This window comes from Schistocerca piceifrons, chromosome 3, assembly GCF_021461385.2.
Source record: "Schistocerca piceifrons isolate TAMUIC-IGC-003096 chromosome 3, iqSchPice1.1, whole genome shotgun sequence".
In the NCBI taxonomy this organism is placed as follows: Eukaryota; Metazoa; Arthropoda; class Insecta; order Orthoptera; family Acrididae; genus Schistocerca; species Schistocerca piceifrons.
The window spans coordinates 541251429-541276418 of record NC_060140.1 but is presented as its reverse complement, the minus strand read 5'-3'; the positions used below and the strand labels follow the sequence as shown (position 1 = coordinate 541276418).

Below are 24990 nucleotides of genomic sequence, written 5' to 3'. Positions count from 1 at the left end.
TACAAATAAGATTCAATTTTCAGCTGAAAATGGGTGATGATCTGGGTGTTGCGGACGACTCTTAAGACGGCGACAGCGTGGCGGTCGGTGTAGTTGACGGAGCTGCCATGGGTGGAGATGGTCGCGGTGCATTTGGTGCCTGTCGTGGAGCAGCAGCATTTCGTGGACGAGGAAGACGGAGCGCCGGGCGGAATTCAGTCTCTGGCAACGAAGTTGAAAGTTCTGATGGCACCAATTGGACACGGACTGAGCCATGCTTCACAGCAGGGAGGTACAGTTCCCAGAATGTGTTACGGGAGACACCCGGGCCGACAGGACACGCCAAACGAAACGCAGTAGATGACTCTCAACTCCCTGCGTTGCGGTTATTTGGCAGCATTCCTATCATGAAGCTGATAAAAAAGTGCACTGAAGGAAAGGCTAACAGCACACTTCGTAAAAATGAGTGGTCTCTAATCCTAAAAGAACTAGAGGCTTTCATTCGATTACTCTCCGCTCGTTGAGCATATCGTGCTCGTAGTATTTCGTGCAAAGACATATAGAGCAATACGTGTGGACCTCCTTTCTTTCAAAGCACCATGACAAGGAACAGATTTACCGAAATATACACTCGTCTTAGGTTTGATTCTACATCATCAAAGATACAATGCACGGAAACTGATAAATTTTGCCTTGCTTCAGAAATATGGAACCTATGTACTGATAGTTGCACTACCTGTTACAAGCCATGCGAGAACATGACTGTCGACGAGCAGTGTATCCTTACTACTGCAGGTGCCCATTCATAAATGTACTGTTGACAGCCTTTCCGACAGTAATTTCTTTTTCAGTTTTTCCTGTTACGAATTCACCTTCGCTTACATGCACTTTCTATTTGTTTGGTTTCTAGGAAACTTGTATTTCAGTATTACTCACTTAGGGTGAACATTTTTGTACTTCCTTATTTCATCGATCAGCTGAAGTATTTCTTCTGTTGCCAGTTGTTTCTTCGCAGTTTCCTTCATTGTGCCTATGTATTTCTTTCCACTTCCGTGAGCGCCCTTTTCAAAAAATGTCAATTCCTGTTTAATTGAACTGCCTCCTGAGCTATTCCCTGTCGCAGTTTATATAGCCTCAGAGAGCTTCAAGAGTGTCTCTTCATTCATTAGTATTCTATATCCCACTTCTTTGCCCATTTTCAGTAATACTCACTTAGGGTGAACATTTTTGTACTTCCTTATTTCACCGATCAGCTGAAGTATTTCTTCTGTTGCTAGTTGTTTCTTCGCAGTTTCCTTCATTGTGCCTATGTATTTCTTTCCACTTCCGTGAGCGCCCTTTTCAAAAAATGTCAATTCCTGTTTAATTGAACTGCCTCCTGAGCTATTCCCTGTCGCAGTTTATATAGCCTCAGAGAGCTTCAAGAGTGTCTCTTCATTCATTAGTATTCTATATCCCACTTCTTTGCCCATTGATTCTTCCAGACCAGTCTTTTAACTTCAGCCTGCTCTTCATCACTACAAAATTACGATCTGAGTCTATATCTGTCACTTGGTACGCGTTACACTCCAAGGTCATCTAACGGAATTTCTTTGCCTCTCAGCCTTTGCCAAGTAAAACTCCTCCTCTTGTGATTCTTCAACAGAGTATTCGCTATTACTGGCTGAAATGTATTGCACAACTCAATTAGACTCTCTCCTCTCTCAATCCTAGTGCCAAACCTATATTCCCAGTAATATTTCTTCTACTCCATCCCCTGCATCCTCATTCCAGTCCACCACGGCTATCAGAATTTCATCTTCCTTTTTTTGTAGTAAGTTCCCATAGACCAAACTACTGAGGTCATCGGTCCCTAGGCTAACATACTACGTAATCTAACTTAAACTAACCACGCTAAGGATGACAAACACACCCATGTCCCAAAGGGGACTGGAACCTCCGACGACGAGAGCCACGCGAACTGTGGCAAGGCCCTTCAGACCACGCGGCTACTGCGCGTCGCATCTACCTTCATGTACTCAATTACACGTTCAGTATTCTCATACACTTCCCCTATCACTTTGTCTTCAGCTTGCGACGTCGGCACGTATACCTGACCTATCGTTATCGGCGTTAGTTGGCTGTGAATTCTGACGACAACAATCACTGAACTGTTCACAGTAAGTCACTCTCTGCCCTACCTACCTATTTATAAAGAATCCTAATTCTTTCATACCATTTCCTACTGCTGTTGATATTACCCCATATTCATGTAAACAGAAATTATTGTATTCTTTCCATTTCACGTAACTAACCACCACTATATCTAGATTGAGCTTCAAATTTCCCTTCCCACAGTTTCTAGCTTCCCTACCATGTCCAAACGTCGAACATTCCACGTCCAGCTACAAAGAAAGTTACCGTTTCTGTGGTTATTCAGTCATTATTCCTTGGTCACCTACCCTTTGGCAGTGCCCTCTTGGAGATCCGAAGTGGGGAACTAGTCCAGTGTAGAGATGATAATGACACTTTTTCAGATACAGGCCACATGTCGTGTGGATAAACGTGATGTGTTTTTAATGCAGTGGTTTCCATTGCATTCTGCATACTCATGCCTTTGATCATTGGTGATTCTTCATTCTTTAGGGGCTGCTACCAACTCCAACGGCAACAGAGTGCCCTGAACCTCTGTCCGCTCCTTCACCCTGTTTCACAAGGCTGTTGTCTGAACGAGGGTGGCTTATTATGCTGGAAGTCATTAGACGCCATTGTTTATGATCTTTATTAAAAATTCAAGCTATGTCAGGGTTCAAACATGGGACCTATGACATTACTAATCAAAAACGCTACCTGTAGGCCATGGGTGCCACATTGGCTATATTAAAATGCACATTTGCTCCCTTGTCAATATGTGGTCCATGTCGTTCAGCCTGTGGCATACATTAAGAGAAAATGTAATAGCAATGATCATGATAGAGGGCAAAAGACAGAGTCCAGACAGTAAGGACATGGGCTTTCAAAACTTCCCTTAATACTAGTGTGATAGAAATTTACGAATGTGTTCCATATAAGAAAAAAATTATTTCTTTATTCATCCAGTCAGTGAAACCCATAGGAAATTCTTGCCAGATCAATGTTGATAAGCAGTGAGAGAATTTTTAAAACATGTGAAATACAATAGACCTGAAACAAGAAAAATCGGAAGTCTCCAACCGCAAGAAGCGCGATGTCTCTTGTACATCATGGTAAACAATTTTTGCACTAAAGTATTACTGCTGTAATCTCTGTGTTTTGTGTACACAAAATCTGGGATGTCCAGGTTGGTGTATCAGCAACATTCTGAAAAGGACAAATTGCTACACAATATGAAGATCACACATTAAGTTACAAACACACGTGACAAAGAAATGGTTACACATTTCAGCTTTTTGTCCAAAGCCTTATTGAGAGCCGGCTGGAGTGGCCGTGCGGTTCTGGGCGCTACAGTCTGGAGCCGAGCGGCCGCTACTGTCGCAGTTTCGAATCCTGCCTCGCGCATGGGTGAGTGTGATGTCCTTAGGTTAGTTAGGTTTAATTAGTTCTAAGTTCTAGGCGACTCATGACCTCAGAAGTTAAGTCGCATAGTGCTCAGAGCCTTTTCTTGAACCTTATTCAAAAGGGGAAACACACGCACACACACACACACACACACACACACACACACACACACATTCATACAAGTAAGCACGCATCACATGCACATGGACACTATCTCCACCAGCTTTGGCGAGTATGCGACTGTATGTGTCGCACAGAAGCAGCAATCTTGGGTGAGGAGGGAAAGAAGGATGGGTAATGGGGTAAGCATAATGGGAGGAAAGTCATCACTGCTTCAGGGAGCATACTGGTTCTAGATTGTGGCAGGAGAAGTCTTCCAGGCAGGAGGGAAGGGAGGTTAACCATTGGATGGAATCTTTGGGGTCAGTAGTATAGTGCTGTTACCCAGTCTTTGGGCAGAAAATTATAAGTCTATGTTGAGATAAGTAGTGTGGACTGTGGTGCAGAGCATTGCATTAAGGGTGGAGTGATTTGGGGTCCATTGGTCCAATTGCATTAGGGAAGGATGGGTAAGGCAGTCGGCCATGCACTGTCAAAGGAACCATCCTGCCATTTGCCTGAAACGATTTAAAGAAATCATTTAATACCAAAATCAGAATGATCATACATGGATCCGAACAGTCATCCTCATGAATGTGAGTCCAGTGTGCTAACCAATGGGCCACACTGCTCGACTGAATTAAGGAGAGGGTCGGTAGCCACCTCTGAAGTGACATAAGTGTCACAATAAAAGACTCCAATGGACTGCAACGCAAGCACAGTTGAGCATAGCATTATATAGCACCACGCTGCACAGCAGCTACTTTGCAACAAGAGGTCGATGTCAATAGACAAGGGTGGCACTTGTTATGGTGGTATGCCTAGGTACCAGGTTTTAGAACAGCAATTGGGCATTGGAGGCATCCGGATAAGTGGGATTTTAAGGCAAGGATCACTTCCTGCCACTGGAAACTAGTACTGCAATCACAGCATCAGAACTATGTTGGACAGTCTGTCACAACTGGGTTTTACCAGCAAAAGTAATAGATTCAAGACTGGTCTGCGCCTTCTGCCAGGACTATGTGCCTCATGGGACTTGGTGATGCCACAGCTCTGCCACCATCCATGCTGAGTTCCTACTGGAGAGAGAGAGAGAGAGAGCAGGTGTGTCAACAGAAATTTCGGAAGTATTTAGATCAAATAGTTGCTGGCACCTGAGGCTTTCTTCCAGGAAGTAACCAATGTGGCAAGGGAGGACAGAGGAGGGGACTCTGGAAGGAGGAAGGATGGAAAAGTTGCTTCTCCAATCATCCTGTGTCAATGGTATTGTAAACTACCTCCGTCAGTATCTGCACAGCAGGGTGAGCACATAGAGCAGCTGCTTCTACTGACCTGGTACAGAAAGTGTGTGTTAGGGAGAAAATCAGGAAGTATTCTGGGATTAAAGGGGCCCTAGCAACTGATGTTTTGTTTGGGGCTTAAGTTGCAGGCCACTTCTTTTTGAAGTGTTTTACAAGACCTGTATCTTCCTAAAGAGCAGAGAATGATGAGCTTTTCCCAACTAATGGAGATATCCAACCCCTCCAAATTGAACTTTATAAATAAGTAATATGTTGTTGCACCCTCTGCAAGTAGTTAAATTTCCTGTCATGGGATCCCTGCAGTCCACCAGCTCAACGGTAATACTAGACTACTTTCTCTGGGAGGATTAGGGAGGGAAATGGCGATAAGCAGAACATCCTCAGGTGGTGGCACTGTGCAGTAGCTCAGTTGATACCTGCATGTCAAGGCAAGCACACTTGCATAAATTTTCCTGGAAGACAACTCCCCTAATCTACAGGAGTGTGATCACATAATTAGGATATGTATTTGCTGGACAGAGTAATACTTGCATTTCCACACCAACAGCTCAATACACACTGAGCGATTTGTCCTCCAGTTTTTTTCTAGGTGGAAGGGGGACATTGAGGAGACAGGTTAGGGCTGGGGAATTTCCCAGGAGGGGAGGAGGTAATTAATTGATTTGGTTAGTTAATTAGCCAAAGAAGTACTGATTATCCCCAGGGCATCATAATTATCCTTTAAAGATCATGAATCAGTTAGTTTAACAGTAGCTTAAGGGCAGGCGCAGGGTTTCATAAATCAATCAAGTTTGCCCCTGAATGTATGCAACCCACACAAACAAAATGTGCCAGAATATACATTGCCCTACTACTTCCATACACTGCCGTCATGGCTGCCTCCACAGCTGAGGAGCAGTTCCCCAAGTGAGACAGCATCATATCATACACATAGTGCTGCTAATGTCAACAGCATTGGCCTCCAAAGGCTGCCAACCTCAGCAACACATCACAACATCTCAGTAGCTACAGGTGGAAACTGCTGACCATTCAATTCTATGTCGATAAAATCTGAATACTCAGATATTTATAAAGAAATCGTGTATGGCTCATTCGTGTAAGGAAAAGCATGAGACATTGAATAAAAACAGTGCCTAGAAAGAAGGATGTGAAGTGGCAACATTCCAGATTGCAGTCTTCTCTGCTGTTCATTACTTCATAGTTGGCACACATTAATTTAGTTCTGTGTCTTTGAGCTCAGGTGACATGAAGGCCTTATCTGCTGGTATGTCACTGGCCGACAGGTAATAACAACAATTCGTACGCAAAACAACAAGTTTTTGAAAAATGTTGCATACACAGGCTTCTTTAAATTGCATACTTCTGTGGCACTCCAATTATATTAAGCCGGCCGAAGTGGCCGTGCGGTTAAAGACGCTGCAGTCTTCAACCACAAGACCGCTACGGTCGCAGGTTCGAATCCTGCCTCGGGCATGGATGTTTGTGATGTCCTTAGGTTAGTTAGGTTTAACTAGTTCTAAGTTCTAGGGGACTAATGACCTCAGCAATTGAGTCCCATAGTGCTCAGAGCCAGCCAATTATAATACGAAAAGCATGGAAGACGAGAAACCCATTACCTTCAAAATGACGATTCTAGTCGTTTCATTATAAATAATCGTACAAAACCGATTTGGAGAGGTCTTCAGTGTGACAGCGTATTGGTGCATTCGAACATGTAAGTTATAATCAAAACACGGCCTTCAACTTAACACCATGTAACCCAGTAATATCTTCTTTTGACATAGGAAGAGATGTTTTATGTGACTGATTACGTTCCTCTCCACGAAGCAAAGTTCTGATATGTCGTACTCTACATTTCATTCTGCGCAGTGCTTCGCACCGCCACAAAACTCGACCAGCTTGCATTCTCTTCCTCTTTCTTGGTCCTGTGAAAATTGCTTCAGAGAGCTTGTGGAGTGTCGATGTAGATGGTATTACTCAACCACAATATTACTTGAGCTCGGACTGGGGACGCTTCGGTCGGCTTATTGTCGAGTTTTGTCGATTTTTGTCGTGATATTTCTTGAGGACCTGATGAAACACTTGTTAGGATATGCACAGCCGTCTTGAAACCTTTCGAAGTGCGATGCGGTTACCTTAGTTAAAATTGAACTTGTTTGCTGTAACGTCGAAACGTGTTTCTAATAACGGCCACGAAAGTCCTGGTGCAATAATGTCGTGGTAGAGTAATAAACACTGAAGTGACAGAAATCATGGGATACATCCTAATGTCGTGTCGGATCTCCTTTTCACCAGCGTACTGCAGATACTCGACGTGGCACGGAGTCAACAAGTCATTTGAAATACCCTGCAGAAACATCGAGCCATGATGCCTCTAAAACCGGCCACGAAAGCGAAAGTGTCACCAGTGCAAAGTTTTGTGCACGGACTGGCCTCTCGATTATGCCCCATAAATGGTCGATAAGATTCATATGGGGCGGTCTGAGTGGCCAGATCATTCGATCTAATTGCACAGAATGTTTTTCAAACTAACTCCGAACAATTATGGCCTGATGACATGTAGCATTGTCATTCATCAAAATTCCCTAGTTATTTGTGGCCATGAAGTCGATGAATGCGTGCAAAGGAACTCCACGTAGCTGAACATAACCATTTGCAGTCAGTGATCGGTTCTGTTGTACCAGATACCCAGGCCACTCAGTTTAAACAAAGCCCACACCATTGAGAATCCACCACGAGTTTGCACAGTGCCTTCTCGACTACTTGGGTCTATGGCTTCATGAGGTTTGTGCCACACTAGGTCACTACCATCTCCCCCTTTTTTGTGTCATCAGTCTTCTGACTGGTTTTATGTGACCCGCCGCGAAATCCTCTCCTGTGCCAACCTCTTCATCCCAGAGTAGCACTTGTAACCTATGTCCTAAATTATTTGCTAGATGTGTTCCAATCTCTGTCTTCCTCTACAATTTTTGCCTTCTACAGCTGCCTCTAATACCATGGAAGTCATTCCCTCATGTCTTAACAGATGTCCTATCATCCTGTCCCTTCACCTTATCAGAGTTCCACATGTTCCTTTCCTCTCTGATTCTGCGCAGAACCTTGTCATTCCTTACCTTATCAGTCCACCTAATTTTCAACATTTGTCTGTAGCACCACATCTCAAATGCTTCGATTCTCTTCTGTTCCGGTTTTCCCACAGTCCACGTTTCACTACCATACAATGCTGTGCTACAGACGAAAATTTTCAGAAATTTCTTTCTCAAATTATGACCTATGTTTGGTACTGGTAGACTTCACTTGGCCACGAAAGCCCTTTTTTCCAGTGCTAGTCGGCCTTTGATGTCCTCCTTGCTCCGTTTATCATTGGTTATTTAGCAGCCTAGGTAGCAGAATTCTACATCTTCATCTACTTCGTGACGATCAGTGCTTATGTTAAGTCTTTCGCTGTTCTCATTTCTGATACTTATCATAACTTTCGTCTTTCTCCGATTTACTCTGAATTTGTATTCTGTGCTCATTAGATTGATCGTCCCATTCAGCATTTCATGTAATTCTTCTTCACTTTCACTCAGGAAGGCTTTGTCATCAGCGAATCGTATCAATGTTATCCTTTCACCTTGAATTTTTATTCCGGTCCTGAACTTTTTCTTTTATTTCCATCATTGTTTCTTCGATGTTGATGAACAGTTGACTTACATCCTTTTTAATCCGAGCATTTCATTCTTCGTCATTCAGACTTTCTTGGTTATTCTGCATGCAGTGTATTATCCGCCTTTCCCTATAGGTTTTCCATAATTATCTCAGAATTTCGAACATCTTGTACGATTTTATTTTGTCGAACGCTTTTTCGAGGTCGACAAATCCTAAGAACGTGTCCTGATTTTTCTTTAGTCTTGCTTCCATTATCAACCGCAACGTCAGAATTGCCACTCTGGTGCATTTACCATTCCTGAAGCGAAACTGATCGCCATCTCACATATCCTCAATTTTCTTTTACTTTTTTATGCATATTATTTTTGTCAGTAACGTGGATTCATGAGCTGTTAAGCTGATTGTGCGATAACTTTCGCAAATGTCAGCTTTTGCAGCCTTCGGACTTGTGTAGACGACATCTTTCCGAAAGTTAGATGGTATGTCACCAGACTCATACATTATACACATCAATGTGAACAGTAGTTTTGCTGCCAGTTCCCCCAGAGCTCCCTTAAATTCTGATTCTAATACTGGATCCTCTATCTCTTGTAAGTCGACTCCTGTTTCTTCTTCTATCACATGAGACAAATCTTCTCCGGCCACGCGGGATTAGCCGAGCGGACTGAGGCGCTGCAGTCATGGACTGTGCGGCTGGTCGCGGCGGAGGTTCGAGTCCTCCCTCGGGCATGGGTGTGTGTGTTTGTCCTTAGGATACTTTAGGTTAAGTAATGTGTAAGCTTAGGGACTGATGACCTTGGCAGTTAAGTCCCATAAGATTTCACACACAAATCTTCTCCCTCGCAGAGGCCTTCAATAAGTTCTTTCCACCTATCCGCTCCCTCCTCTACATTTAACAGTGGAATTCCCGTTGCATTCTTAATACTACCACCCTCGCTCTTAACGCCACCTTCGGACAACCATTTATTTTTCGATTTCATTACATTTTTCGTGCACCCATTTCGTCTTAGCTTCCCTGCATTCCCTATTTATTTCATTTCTCAACGACTTCTATTCCTGTATTCCCGAGTTTCCCTGAACAATTTTATACTTCCTTCTTTCATCGATCGACCTAAGTATTTCTGCGGTTACCCATGATTTCTTAGCAGCTACCTACTTTGTACCTATGTTTTTCTTCCCAAATTCCGTGACTGCCATTTTTAGAGATGTCCACTCGTCGTCAGCTGCACTGCCTTATGAGCTATTCGTTATTGCTGTATCCACTGCCTTAGAGAACTTCGTTTCCCGTGAACCTTAATATTTCCATATCCCACTTCTTTGCTTATTGACACTTCCTGACTAATCTCTTGAACTGCAGCCGACTCTTCTTCATTGTGATCTGTGTCTACACCTGCTCCTGGGTACGCCTTACAATTCAGTATCTGATTTAGGAATCTCTGTATGAGCATGGTGTAGTCTAACTGAAATCTTCCCGCATCACCCGACCTTTTCCAAGTATACCGCATCCTCTTGCTGATTCGCTATTACTTACAGAAAATTAGTCTTTTCCCTTTCTCATTTGTTGTCCCAAGCCGATATTCTCCTGTAACCTTCTATTCTACCCCAGCTGTGTTCCAGTCTTCCATGACTATTATGTGCTGTATTACCCTTTCAGTATCCCCATATACTCTCTCTGTCTTATCATCTTAAGTCTGTGACATCGGCATTTAACCTGAATTATCGTTGTCGTTGTTGGTTTGCCCTCGATTCTGATAAGAACAAACCTATCACTCAACTGCTCACTGTAACAGACGCTTTACCCTTCCTTTATATTCATAGCGAATTCTACTCCCATTATACCATTTTCTGCTGCAGTTGATATTACCCTATGCTCATGTGACCAGAAATCCTTGTGCTCTTTCCATTCCACTTCACTGACTCCTACTAGATCTTGATTGAGCCTTACCATGTCCCTTTTCAGATTTTCTAGCTTTCCTACCACATTCAAGCTTCCGATATTCCACACCCAGATTTCTAGAACGTAGCCTTTCGTTGATTATTCAATCTTTTTGTCATTTCACCTTCCCTTGGCTGCCCCCTCCCGGAGATCCGAATGGGCGACTATTCCAGAATATTTTGCGAACGGAGTTTCCATGGCCTCCTGAATCCGCATGCCGTTGATCATTGCTTATTGTTCCGCCCTTAGGGGCAGTGTCCCATCCCAAGGACAAGAGAGTGCCCTGAACCTCTGCCTCCTCCTCAGTCGTGTTTGACAAGGCCGTTGACTGAATGAGGTTGACTTCTTATGCCGGAGGTCTTCGGCTACCAATGTTGATTATTGATCAATATTAAAGCGATGGCGGTTTTCGAACGCGGTACCAAGATCGTTTTGTTAGTAATCAAAGATGCAACCGCTAGACCCCAGGTGCATCAGCTCTCACTACCTGTAACTGCTACTCATCCGACCAGGCCACGGTTTTCCAGTCATCCTATGAACACAAGCCCAGGAGAGGCGCTGAAGGTGATCTCATGCTGGTTAAAAAAAGAGAGAAATTTCACCGCACTGTCCTAATGGATACGTCCGTCGTACATCCTACGTTGATTTCTGTAGTTATTTATGCAATGTTGCTTGTCAACTCTTAGGAAACGCTGCTGCTCTCGACGTTGGCCTTGGTATTCTCGGCCCACAAGTGACATGGTGGATCGTAGAATACTGAGTTCTCTAACGATTTTCGAAATGGTGTATTCCTCGAATCTCGCTACAGCTTCCATTCTGCGTTCAAAGTCTCTTAATTCCGATCTTGGAATCCTGATCACGTCGGAAAGCTTTTTCCTCACCTGAGTAGAAATTACGGCTCTGCCAATTCCTAGCCCGGGATTATCCGCCGTTTGTATGTACGCATATTGCTATCCTATGACGTCACCTTACTGTATTTGTAGATGAAGGTAGTTTCTTGTTTTTGTTTGATCTTTTTTGTCTATGAAGTGTGCTACATTTTTCTACAGCCTTCCATACGCTAAATGAACAGACCGTACTCACGTCCAGACGCCGGGCTAACGCCGCGAGGGAGAGCGCCGAGTCGCCAGAGGGCGCCTCGTAGCCCGCGTCGGCGCCCGCTTCCAGCAGCGCCAGCACCGTGTGCCGGCGGCGGCCGGCGTCCGCGCAGGCGGCGGCGTAGAGCAGCGGCGTCCAGCCGCAGGCGTCTTGGCCGTGCACCGCCAAGCCCCGGCTGAGCAGCTGCACCACCTCGGGGTGTCCCACAGCCGCCGCCACGTGCAGCGCCGACAGACCTCCCGGCGCTCTCGCTTCTCTTTGTTCCGCCAGTACCGATTCCACCCACTGCAGAAAACATAGAGCTAGTGTAAGGAACATGGTTCTAACTGCACGTGGTCACTGAATAAATGCAATGACGGAAAAAATCCCAACACTCAGAAATAATTAATGTACAGTAATTGAGTTTCAGGAATATGTTTGTCTAGGTGACATATTTATATGATTAACATTGCAAGTTCTCCCGCGCCCGGGTTCCCGGGTTCGATTCCCGGCGGGGTCAGGTATTTTCTCTGCCTCGTGATGACTGGGTGTTGTGTGCTGTCGTTAGGTTAGTTAGGTTTAAGTAGTTCTAAGTTCTAGGGGACTGATGACCAAAGCTGTTATGTCCCATAGTGCTCAGAGCCATTTGAACCATATGAATATTGCAAGTTCGCAGATTAATTTAAGCCCCACAAAAAAATATGATATGCTAGTGCATTAATAACTGGTGTAACCGCCAGAAGGTTGAATGCAAGCAGCCAGACGTGCATGCACTGTGTTGTACAGATTCCAAATGTCAATTTGCGTGCTGGAGTTGACTGCCTGTTGCACATGGTCGGCCAACGCAGGGTCGGTAAGTGCTGGTTGTTGTCCTCCGATGATGTCCCATATGTGATCGATTACAGACAGATCTGATTACTGGGCAGGCCAAGGCAACATGTGGACACTCTATAGAGCATATTGGGTTACAACAGCAGTATATCGGCGAGTTCTATGCTATTGGAAACACCCACAGGAATGCTGTTGATGAATGGCAGCGTAACAGGTCGAATCACCAGATACAAGTACAAATTGAGAGTCAGGAGGCGTGGGATACCCAAGAGAGGGTTCCTGCTGTCATACGAAGTGGCACCCCAGACCTAACTCCAGGTGTACGTCCAGTGTATCTAGCATGCAGACAGATTAGTTGGAGGCTGTCAACTGGCCTTCTCCTACACACACAAAGCCATCACTGGCACCGGGGCACAGGCTGCTTTCAAAACACAACAGACCTCCATCCTGCCCTCCAGTGAGCTCTCACTTGACATCACTCAAGACGCAGATGGCGGTGGTTTGGGGTCAGTGAATTGCACGCCACATGGCATGTGGCACGGAGCTGTCCTTGAAGTAAGCGATTTATAACTGTTCTTTACCCCACTATGGTGCCAACTGCTCCTCAAGTTGCTGCTGCAGATCCAAAGAGATGCACCAGAGCCATTTGCAAATCACAATGGTCTTCACTGTCGGTAGTGCCAAGTGGCCGTTCGGGGTTCGATTTTCTTGCAACTGTACATTCTCGTGACCACCGCTGATAACAGTCGTGTACAGTGGTTACTTCCCTGCCAAATCTTTCTGCAGTGTTCCAGAAGGAACATTCAGCGTCTTGTAGCCCTGTTACATGACCACATAAAAACTCGGTGTGGTATTGATAATGGCGTCTTTGTCGCCTTAAAGGCACTGTTGACTAACATCAACTCATCAAGTACAGTCTCAAAGGTAAATAACGCTCAAGAACATTACAGCGTGTGTTTAAAGCAAACCTGCTCTGCATTCTCATAGCGACGTTACTAGCGCAACTCCTGTGCTACAGGCGTGAAATTTGAATAAAAATTCTCTCTCTCATGCAGAAGCACGTCCACCAACTTTCGTTTATGTTGCACAGCTCCTTCATGGTACTGCGATTTCTTTTTTTCGTCTGTGTACCTGTGTACCTGGGCCGTTTGTGGTTGCAGTCTTCAGTCACGACGACAAATATACAAAACTTTCAGAAACCACCAGTTACGAATGTAACATGTCGATATAGCATTGGAATATGTATTAGGGACGATCAGCGAAGGAACAGGGCTAATTTAAAACTTATTAGAAGAAATTCTGCGGCCTCCGCAGCACAAGCACAAGCAAAGCAGTTACATTTTCCATGTTTCTTTCACAGTTTAATTCTCAGATTCTATGTGGGGTTCACTATTTAAGAGCAGTAATCCTGCGTCTTATTAACTGTAAATTGCACGCTCCGCCATTCTGTAGCACAACCGTCCTTCTTGTTTTGAATAAAGGCGTCAGTCTCCAGTGGTGACGTACTCGGAAGGTGGCATGTTGTATGTATTCGTTTCTGAGTGTGAATTTATATTAGGTTGGTACACTAGTTTGTAGCGTGTTTGTTTTGCATGTTAGTATTCCTATTGTTATGGATTTATTTATCGATTGACATTATTTATTTATAGTTCACTGCTCCTACTTAATTTTACATATCCTAATTTTGTTATTTGGAGATAGTGATTGGAGCTGTGGATGCCAGAAAATCGAGTGCCAAGTGGAAAAATCGGAACATTTCTGATGCACTCTTCTGTTTGAGTTAAATAGCGGGTTAACAACAGCGAAGGCAGCCAGAAACAGTTGCCCCGTATGTGGGGATAACGCCAATGCACAGAGCAACGCAAATAGACGGTTTTCTCGTTTTAAGGCATTAGTGGCTCTCCACGTTCAGGAACAAAAAAATGGTTCAAATGGCTCTGAGCACTATGGGACTCTACATCTGAGGTCATCAGTCCCCTACAACTTAGAACTGCGTAAACCTAACTAATCTAAGACATCACACACATCCATGCCCGAAGCAGGATTCGAACCTGCGACCGTAGCAGTCACGCGATTCCGGAATGAAGTGCCTAGAACCACATGGCCACCACGACCGGCGTTCAGGAACACTTTCGCGTTATGATAAAGATCGTTGAAAAACATTAGTCCACAATGTTACACATCACTGTACTCGCGAACTGCCCAATGCGATGAACTGTGATCTTCCAACCATCATCCGAAATTTACATGCAGTGGAGAAGCTTCAAAAATAAGACTTATGTGTACCACATGCTCCACGCCAAAATCACAAAAATCCGACGGTGGCCACATGTATATCTCTGCTTGCTCGTCGTCAATTGGTTTGTGAACAACACCGACCATTCCTATGCCGTATCTTTGCAGGTGACGAGAACTTGTTTATTTACTCTGACTTAAGGAAAATAAAATGTATGGTTGAGACCAAACAAAGAAGCAACTCCCAGTACAAAGATCTGTGCGCAAACACAAATGATAATGCTATGCATCTGGTAGAACAAAGACTGTGTGGTGTACTATGAAATGCTTCCGATAGGTGTAACCATCACTGCTGACATTTACTGTCAAAGACTAACAAGGGGAGGCCGCCAATTGTGAAATTCAGATTCGATTCGTACTGCGCATAATAAAAGCTCTTGGCCACAGGTGTAATGTGGCAAAGCACCAAGATGCACTTCTCAGCCGTTGTCGAGAAAATCGAAAGTTAAAAGAAACCGTTGCGGTGAAATGCTCTCTACGATTAATAATTTTCTCCAGCGTCGTGGCGCAGCGGTAAGCGCTCGGGTTCGTAATCCAAAGATCACCGGATCGAATCTCGTGCCATGCAATTTTTTTCATAATTAGTTTTTTTAATTCATATATATATATATATATATATATATATATATATATATATATATATATATATACTATTAATGAATTGCTTATGCATGTTGGTGAAGGCGGATCGCTCTCCAATTATATCGCCTCCATTTTTCCGTTTATTTAACAGGGTGTAGCAAAGCTCTCCCGTCCGCACTGATTTTCGACGATGTTATAAGTTGCGCTAGGGACCGCATCTACCTTCTTTCGAAGTTAGCGGGCAACTACGCTAGTTACGCGGCGGCCCATTCAACGTCTGTTCTCCAAGTGTAACGAGAGAGTAACGGAGTTTATACACTCCTGGAAATGGAAAAAAGAACACATTGACACCGGTGTGTCAGACCTACCATACTTGCTCCGGACACTGCGAGAGGGCTGTACAAGCAATGATCACACGCACGGCACAGCGGACACACCAGGAACCGCGGTGTTGGCCGTCGAATAGCGCAAGCTGCGCTGCATTTGTGCAGCGCCGCCGTCAGTGTCAGCCAGTTTGCCGTGGCATACGGAGCTCCATCACAGTCTTTAACACTGGTAGCATGCCGCGACAGCGTGGACGTGAACCGTATGTGCAATTGACGGACTTTGAGCGAGGGCGTATAGTGGGCATGCGGGAGGCCGGGTGGACGTACCGCCGAATTGCTCAACACGTGGGGCGTGAGGTCTCCACAGTACATCGATGTTGTCGCCAGTGGTCGGCGGAAGGTGCACGTGCCCGTCGACCTGGGACCGGACCCCAGCGACGCACGGATGCACGCCAAGACCGTAGGATCCTACGCAGTGCCGTAGGGGACCGCACCGCCACTTCCCAACAAATTAGGGACACTGTTGCTCCTGGGGTATCGGCGAGGACCATTTGCGACCGTCTCCATGAAGCTGGGCTACGGTCCCGCACACCGTTAGGCCGTCTTCCGCTCACGCCCCAACATCGTGCAGCCCGCCTCCAGTGGTGTCGCTACAGGCGTGAATGGAGGGACGAATGGAGACGTGTCGTCTTCAGCGATGAGAGTCGCTTCTGCCTTGGTGCCAATGATGGTCGTATGCGTGTTTGGCGCCGTGCAGGTGAGCGCCACAATCAGGACTGCATTCGAACGAGGCACACAGGGCCAACACCCGGCATCATGGTGTGGGGAACGATGTCCTACACTGGCCGTACACCACTGGTGATCGTCGAGGGGACACTGAATAGTGCACGGTACATCCAAACCGCCATCGAACCCATCGTTCTACCATTCCTAGACCGGCAAGGGAACTTGCTGTTCCAACAGGACAATGCACGTCCGATTGTATCCGGTGCCACCCAACGTGCTCTAGAAGGTGCAAGTCAACTACCCTGGCCAGCAAGATCTCCGGATCTGTCCCCCATTGAGCATGTTTGGGACTGGATGAAGCGTCGTCTCACGCGGTCTGCACGTCCAGCACGAACGCTGGTCCAACTGAGGCGCCAGGTGGAAATGGCATGGCAAGCCGTTCCACAGGACTCAATTTCCAGGAGTGTATTTCATACCTGCCACAGCAAATTTATATTCGTGGGGTCTCTATTCTAATTCGAACGTTTGACTTAGGCTATACGCATTCGTTTCGGAATATCGTTTCTACGTCTTCCGTTAATTATACGTGGTTAACATTATGAAGACAATTAATAACATTTCTGAAATGCAACTTTGTTTACGGAAAACATCACCTTCTCACCTTATATGTCAACACACTACATTCGTAGTGTCCGTACCCAACACACTGATTACTTGTGGAAGACATTGTTACCAACTCCCGTAAGAGTTCGGGTAATATATTTGCATTCGCACAGAAGAAGAAGGTTATGGCCGGTACTGCCAGAACTATGTCTGTTCTGCCCCCAGGGGCTCGGCATTCAGGTGCCGGGTACTGGCTTGGCGACCCCGGGGTTCCTGAGCTGGGGACTGGTAAGCGCCGCCAGTCCCCTGTCACCGTAAGCTCTGGGCATGCTTCAGCGACCACCGTGCGGCGTGGCGGTGCAATGTTGTGTGTCTCAGGGAATGGCGATCTTGGCGTTACCGCCTGGATCGCGAGGATGGAATAAACCTCTATAAAGAACCCCTCAATCTCAAGGTGTGCTGCGCGCTGATGAGATGCATGGCTGTTGAGGTGTAACAGTCGTTAGCAGGCAACCTCTGGGCAATCTGCCGCACCTCAATTGTATAAGGCTTACCTAAGCACGCGGGGCTCTGTCTAGGTGGACGTCTAGTTCCCTAGCTGCTCGTGGGACCGAGATGGATCCTTCGAAATCCTCATTTTTTCCTGCCAGAGGAAAGGGTGGGCCGCTGGAAGTTTCTAAAACCCAGTCTCTTAAGAGGGCTCGTGCAGTCAGTCCCACTTACTCCAGCACTTCTTTGACAAGTCCAGTCTTAGGTAACAGAATGCATTCTGGTAATCCGAATGTATTTCTCATTGTGAAACGGAAGGATTGTAGTTTCGAGAAGGTTTCGCCCTTCTATATACAAAAGGGTTTGGAGGGAATCTGTGGCTCCTTAAAATCGGTGTAGTGCTTACGTAACGGGACCTTGCTAGTGGAGACTTCCACTTCCCAACAAGCAACTAACCTTCAAGAGACAGGATGAAGGTGCTACCCCCATCATAGATGGCTCCCAGTGGAACTTGCAAGGTTTCAGGACTCATGTGGAGGAACTTCGTCTACTCTCTCAGGGTGTGTCTGTGTCTCCTAGAGACTTATTTCCATCCATCATACTCCCCTGAGCTACTAGGCTATACGCTCCGCAAAAAGGATGACCTGCGTGGAGAGAGAGTTAGAGGAGGCGTAGGTATTTTCGTCAGGACGGACTACCACTCCTCGCCTTTCTCGCTTACTACGACTTTACAGGTTGTCGCTGTGTCTGTGCACGTGCGTCATCCATTGACTGTACGTTAGCTTTACTTGCCACCACATGATGCACTTGATGAAGTGGCCCTTCTTACACAGCTCCCCCAGCCATTCATTATTTGTGGTGATTTTAATGCCCACAATGTGCATTGGGGCACTGCAATTACCTGTCCCAGGGGTAGAGCAATTGAGAGGCTTCTCCTGTCATCCTGTGCCTACTTGCTCAATGGAGGAAAAAGTACTCATTTCTGCACAGCGACTGGGTCGTTCTCTGCCATTGATCCCTCGCTTTGCTCTCCAGCTCTTGCCGCCAGTGCTCACTGGGAAGTGGTTGCTGACTTGCACGGCAGTGATCATTTCCCAATCTGGATTCACCTGCCAGATGGCGTGGGGCCCGAAAGGAGACCACCACGATGGGTGCTTAGTGGAGCCGACTGGACCCATTACAGCCAGTTGGCCCAGTTCGAACAGTGTGTGAATGTTGAGTGGTGTGTGGATCATATTACTAAAACGGTCCACCACGCAGCTGCAGCATCCATTCCACAGTCCACAGGCCACCGGAAGAGGCCACTTGTCCCTTGGTGGAGTGCCGAATGCCGCTCTGCAATCAGGACCAGGCGTGCGGCTCTGCGTCGGTTCCAGTGTCGGCCGACTGCTGAGAATCTTGCAGCCTATCGGGTGGCGAGGGCTAGATGTCGCCGCATTATTCGTGAGAGCAAGAAGAGGTCGTGGCAAAAGTTCCTGAACACCATTAATCGTTCCACCAAAAGTTCCATTGTGTGGGAGACCATCAGGAGAATTTCTGGCAGAGGAGGGAGGTGCCCATTGCTGCTATAATGAATAACGGCACTCTCCACACGGATCCGCGAGGCATTGCCCAGACTATGGCAACGTATTTTGCCACAGTTTCTGCAACAACCAGTCAGGATCCAGGTTTCCAGCGCCATAGAGTGGTTGCTGAGAGGTGTAGTATGGACTTCCAGTCCACCTCTCATGAAGTTTACAACTGCCAATTTTCTATGTGGGAGCTGGATTCTGCGTCTGCAGCTCGTGACACATCCCCTGGTCACGACAGGATCCATTACAGTATGCTACGGCACCTCTTTGCGCTACAAAGAAATCCTTCTCGCACTTTTTAATTCCATTTGGTCGTCAGGTCACTTTCCTGACTCGTGGGGTGAGGCAGTTTTAATTTCTTTTTTAAAACCTGGGAAAGACCGCACGAGCCCCAGGAGCTACCGTAGAGTCGCCCTCATTAGTTGCATGGGTAAGACGTTGGAGCGGATGGTCAACCGCCGCCTAGTATGGATGTTAGAATCCCAGCAACTCCTTAGTCGCTTTCAGTGTGGGTTCAGGAGGTTTCGCTCCACTTTCGATAACCTTGCCCTCCTGGAGGCGGCTATACAACAAGCCTTATTACGCCGTCATCACCTTCTACGTGTATGTTTCGACATCAAGAAGGCCTACGATACCACTTGGAGGCGTCTCATCCCGGAGCAGCTTCACGAATGGGGTTTTCGTGGTTGTCTTCCTCTTTTTATTCAGTCTTTCCTCTAGCCACGATATTTTAGATACCGAATTGGTGACGTCCTGTCTGATCGCTTTGAGCAGGAGAACGGTGTCCCTCAGGGTAGCGTTTTAAGTGTGACTCTCTTTGCCATCGCTATTAATAGCATTACGTTTATAGTGAAAAGTCCTGTCCAGTGTTCCTTGTTTGTGGATTATTTCTCTTTGTTTTGCTCTTCTTCAAGCCTTGCAACGACAACGCGTCAGTTGCAACTTAGACGTTTGGATGACTGGGCGCAAAAGAGTGGTTTTAAGTTTTCCACCGAGAAGTCCGTATGTGTTTTGAACAAGGATTTGATGACTCTCTTCCGAACAGGGAAAATGATGACACCAAAACTGGCAATTTATCGTGGCAAGATGAACTGTTTCAGTTGGAGTTCCAGAGCACACCGCAGCGGTACTAAGACAAAAACAAAATCGTAATAAAAATTTTTCATTGTAGTTAGACCCTGCCAACCAGTTAGGTAACTATCCAAACTCACAAGAAATATGGCGTTTCCTTTTTAACACTGAGATATTGGATGAGATAGTAGTACATACCAACTCAAAACTACAAGTGATAAGGAATAAATTACAAAATCCTTCGTCTTCCAGTAATAAACATACAGACAAAACTTAAATTGAGGCAATGATTGGTTTGATGGTGCTATGTTCCATTTTTAAGTCTGGACGTGAAGACTTGGCAAATGACTGTACTGGACGTCCCATTCTTCGTGCAGTCATATCTCTAAAACGATGTGAAGTTTTACTGGTGGCTCTCAGATTTGATGATGATTCTACTCGCGAACAAAGGATAAGAGGTGATCCTGCTGTAGCTTTATTTCTAACTGTCAGAAGGTATATTCGATTGGGGCTTACGCACGTGTAGAATAAAGTCTAATCCTATTTAGAGGCAGATGCCGACTCAAAATATTTATGCCCAAGAAACCTGTTACTTATGGCATAAAAGCCATGTGCTTCACATATGCACATTCTTCATATATGTATAATGCTTACATTTATGTGGGGAAAGATAGTGATGGAAGAACACTATCTGAGGAAGGAAAAAAGTTCCGAAAGCCAACACAGTCTGTGATTTATCTTTCCAATAGTATATACCGGACAAACAGAAATATCATAGCAGAAAATTGGTTTTCCTCCATTGAATTGTGCAAGGAGCTGCTGAAAAACAGATTGACATACGTTGGAAGCCTAAAATCCAACAAAATAGAAGTTCGAAAAGAGTGTCTTCCCAGCCCAAAGAAAAAAGTGAGCTTAAGTATTTACCAGGTTTTACGAAGGATTTTACACAATTGTCCTTTTTCCAAAAAATGTAAGGCAGTTTTAGCGCTTTCTTCAATGCACCACACTGCATATACTGATGAAAGTAGCAACAAACCAGTTTCTATAATGCCACAAAATCTGGCGTATACGCCCAAGACATGAAGTGCAGCAACCACTCAGCTAACCGGAGAACAAGGAGATGGCCGCTGGCAGTATTTTACGTCCTAATATCTGTGAGCTGCGCAAAAGCCTATTTACTCGTATGTATCTTCAAAAAAGTACAATGTCAAGATTTGAATTCATTAAGAGGATAGGAATGAAATTAATCAGGCGTCACATGCAGAGAAGGCTCCATATTCCAAACATACTGGATGACCTCAGGAAAATTCTTTCAGGTGTTTTAGGTGAAAAGCAAAGAGATGGGAATCAAAAATGGTTAAAATGGCTCTGAAAACTATGGGACTTAACTTCTGAGGCCATCAGTCCCCTAGAACTTAGAACCACGTAAACCTAACTAACCTCATCGCATCACACACATCCATGCTCGAGGCAGGAGTCGAACCCGCGACCGTAGCGCCATTGGAATCCAACAAAAAGAAAAATAAGCGACAAGACACAAAAGTGAAAAGACTGTCGTTATTGTCCCTATAAATTGAACAGAATGACGGGATACAAGTGTGTGAAATATGATAAACCCAATTGCTTACAGAGCTTCATGAAAATATATAAAATGTGCTTAGAAAATTTGTGATTTTTTTCCGTTGCCTTGCATGTATATCAAGACATTTGAGAAAACACATATAGAGTTTAGAAACTGTTTCATTTAAAACAGTAATATTAAATTTTGTGATTTTTACAAAGGAATGATATACGTTGTTGTTGTGGTCTTCAATTCTGAGACTGGTTTGATGCAGGTCTCCATGCTACTCTATCCTGTACAAGCTTATTCATCTCCCAGTACCTACTGCAACCTACATCCTTCTGAATCTGCTTGGTGTATTCATTTCTTGGTCTCCCTCTACGATTTTTACCCTCCACGATGCCCTCCAGTACTAAATTGGTGATCCCTTGATGCTTCAGAACATGTCCTACCAACCGTTCCCTTCTTCTAGTCAAGTTGTGCCACAAGCTTCTCTTCCCCCCAATCCTATTCAACACCTCCTCATTAGTTATGTGATATACCCATCTAATCTTCAGCATTCTTCTGTAGCACCACATTTCGAAAGCTTCTATTCTCTTCTTGTCCAAACTATTTATCGTCCATGTTTCACTTCCATACATGGCTACACTCCATACAAATACTTTCAGAAACGATTTCCTGACACTTAAATCTATACTCGTTGTTAACAAATTTCTCTTCTTCAGAAACAATTTCCTTGCAATTGCCAGTCTACATTTTATACGCTCTCTACTTCGACCATCATCGGTTATTTTGCTCCCGAAATAGCAAAACTCCTTTACTACTTTAAGTGTCTCACTTCCTAATCTAATACCCTCAGCATCACCCGACTTAATTCGACTACATTCCATTATCCTCGTTTTGCCTTTGTTGATGTTCATCTTATATCCTCCTTTCAACACACTGTCCATTCCGTTCAACTGCTCTTCCAAGTCCTTTGCCGTCTCTGACAGAATTACAATGTCATCGGCGAGCCTTAAAGTTTTTATTACTTCTCCATGGATTTTAATACCAACTCCGAATTTTTCTTTTGTTTCCTTAACTGCTTGCTCAATATACAGATTGAATAACATCGGGGAGAGGCTACAACACTGTCTCACTCCCTTCCCAACCACTGCTTCCCTTTCATGCCCCTCAACTCTTATTCCTGCCATTTGGTTTCTATACAAATTGTAAATAGCCATTCGCTCCCTATATTTTACCCCTGCCGCCTTCAGAATCTGAAAGAGAGTATTCCAGTCAACATTGTCAAAAGCTTTCTCTAAGTCTACAAATGCTAGAAACGTAGGTTTGCCTTTCCTTAATCTAGCTTCTAAGATAAGTCGTAGGATCAGTATTGCCTCACGTGTTCCAATATTTCTACGGAATCCAAACTGATCTTCCCCTAGGTCGGCTTCTACCAGTTTTTCCATTCAGCTGTAAAGAATTCGCGTTAGTATTTTGCAGCCGTGACTTATTAAAATGATAGATCGGCAATTTTCACATCTGTCAACACCTGCTTTCTTTGGTACTGGAAATATTATATTCTTCTTGAAGTCTGAGGGTATTTCGCCTGTCTCATACATCTTGCTCACCAGGTGGTAGAGTTTTGTCAGGACTGGCTCTCCTAAGGCCGTCAGTAGTTCTAATGGAATGTTGTCTACTCCCGGGGCCTTGTTTCTGTCAAACTCTTCAGGCAGTATCATATCTCCCATTTCATCTTCATCTATATCTTCTTCCATTTCCATAATATTGTCCTCAAGTACATCGCCCTCGTATAGACCCTCTATATTCTCCTTCCACCTTTCTGCTTTCCCTTCTTTGCTTAGAACTGGGTTTCCATCTGAGCTCTTAATATTCATACAAGTGGTTCTCTTTTCTCCAAAGGTCTCTTTAATTTTCCTGCAGGCAGTATCTACCTTATCCCTAGTGGAATAAGCCTCTACATCCTTACATTTATCATCTAGCCATCCCTGATTAGTCATTTTGCACTCACTGTCGATCTCATTTTTGAGACGTTTGTATTCCTTTTTGCCTGCTTCATTTACTGCATTTTTATATTTTCTCCTTTCATCACTTAAATTCAATATTTCTTTTGTTACCCAAGGTTTTCTACTAGTCCTAATCTTTTCTCCTACTTCATCCTCTGCTGCCTTCACTACTTCATCCCTCAAAGCTACCCATTCCTACCATTTGTTCCCTTACGCTCTCCCTGAAACTCTGTACAACCTCTGGTTTAGTCAGTTTATCCAGGTCCCATCTCCTTAAATTCCCATCTTTTTGCAGATTCTTCAGTTTTAATCTACAGTTCATAACCAATAGATTGTGGTCAGAGTCCACATCTGCCCCTGGAAATGTCTTACAATTTAAAACCTGATTCCTAAATCTCTGTCTTACCATTATATAATCTATCTGAAATCTGTCAGTATCTCCAGGTTTCTACCAATATACGTTATAATATACTTTATAAACTATTTCATGTCAAAACTAGTACCTAATTTTATAATTTTTTGTTCGTATTGTATTGCAAAATGTGATTGAAAGACAATAAAAATATTAGTATTAATTTTTCTTCAAGCCTTTAAGTTGTTATTTACTTTCAATATTCACTATGATGGAATTTCTTCGAAAAATCTGGTCACTCAGTCTCCCAGACGGATGTTACTGTAAACGACAATTTTTTCACGTTTTACGAACTAAGTGTTAATCTAAGGCAGCAGGCATCACATTTATGGTGCATTAAGGTCGCTGTTTGTACTCTACCTTTGAAGTATCAGTGACGTTATCTTTCGAGAAGATAATGCAAGGTTAAATTTTGTCCATTGCTGTACTGACATATCCCGATACTGAGGGCATTTACGACTAGCATTTTTCCTAATCTCTCACCTACTATAAATATATGGGCATGGGCTTCCAATATATCGGCGTATCATCACTCGCCAGAAACTATGTCCAGCTCTGATACAGAGTTAAGGAATAATAGAATGATATACACAGATATGTCATCCAAGTAAAGGTCAACTTGATAACAGACTCAATGCGAAACCATTGTTGCTAAGATTTTTTGTTTGATCACTTTCCTGAATTATCACCACAATTTTCAAATTTTTCTCCAAGGGCCAAATATCAACACTGACAACTGTTCAGTAATAAAGTAAAGCAGTGACTACCGCATGCATAGAAGTATAAATGCCTTCCCAGCAGCCTTTCAGTAATGAAAACCTTTAAGTTAATAACGAAAGTGCAACACAAAGACGAACGTTAACACTTCAGATGGCAAATCAGTAATAAGAAAAGGAAGGAAGGCTGGGAAGTGGAAGAAATGAATGGAATTACCGCATATATAAAAGTAACTTGA

General features: G+C 44.4%; 1 protein-coding gene across 1 annotated transcript in view; it reads right to left on the bottom strand.

Moving 5' to 3' along the window:
* Nucleotides 1-11898, bottom strand: part of LOC124788821 (serine/threonine-protein phosphatase 6 regulatory ankyrin repeat subunit B-like) — a 187669-nt gene extending 175771 nt beyond the window's left edge. Inside the window, exon 1 of the mRNA XM_047256102.1 lies at nucleotides 11566-11898. Coding sequence (XP_047112058.1) covers nucleotides 11566-11898 — 333 coding nt within the window. The remainder of the gene's footprint in view (nucleotides 1-11565) is intronic.
* Between the last annotated feature and the right edge of the window lie 13092 nt (nucleotides 11899-24990).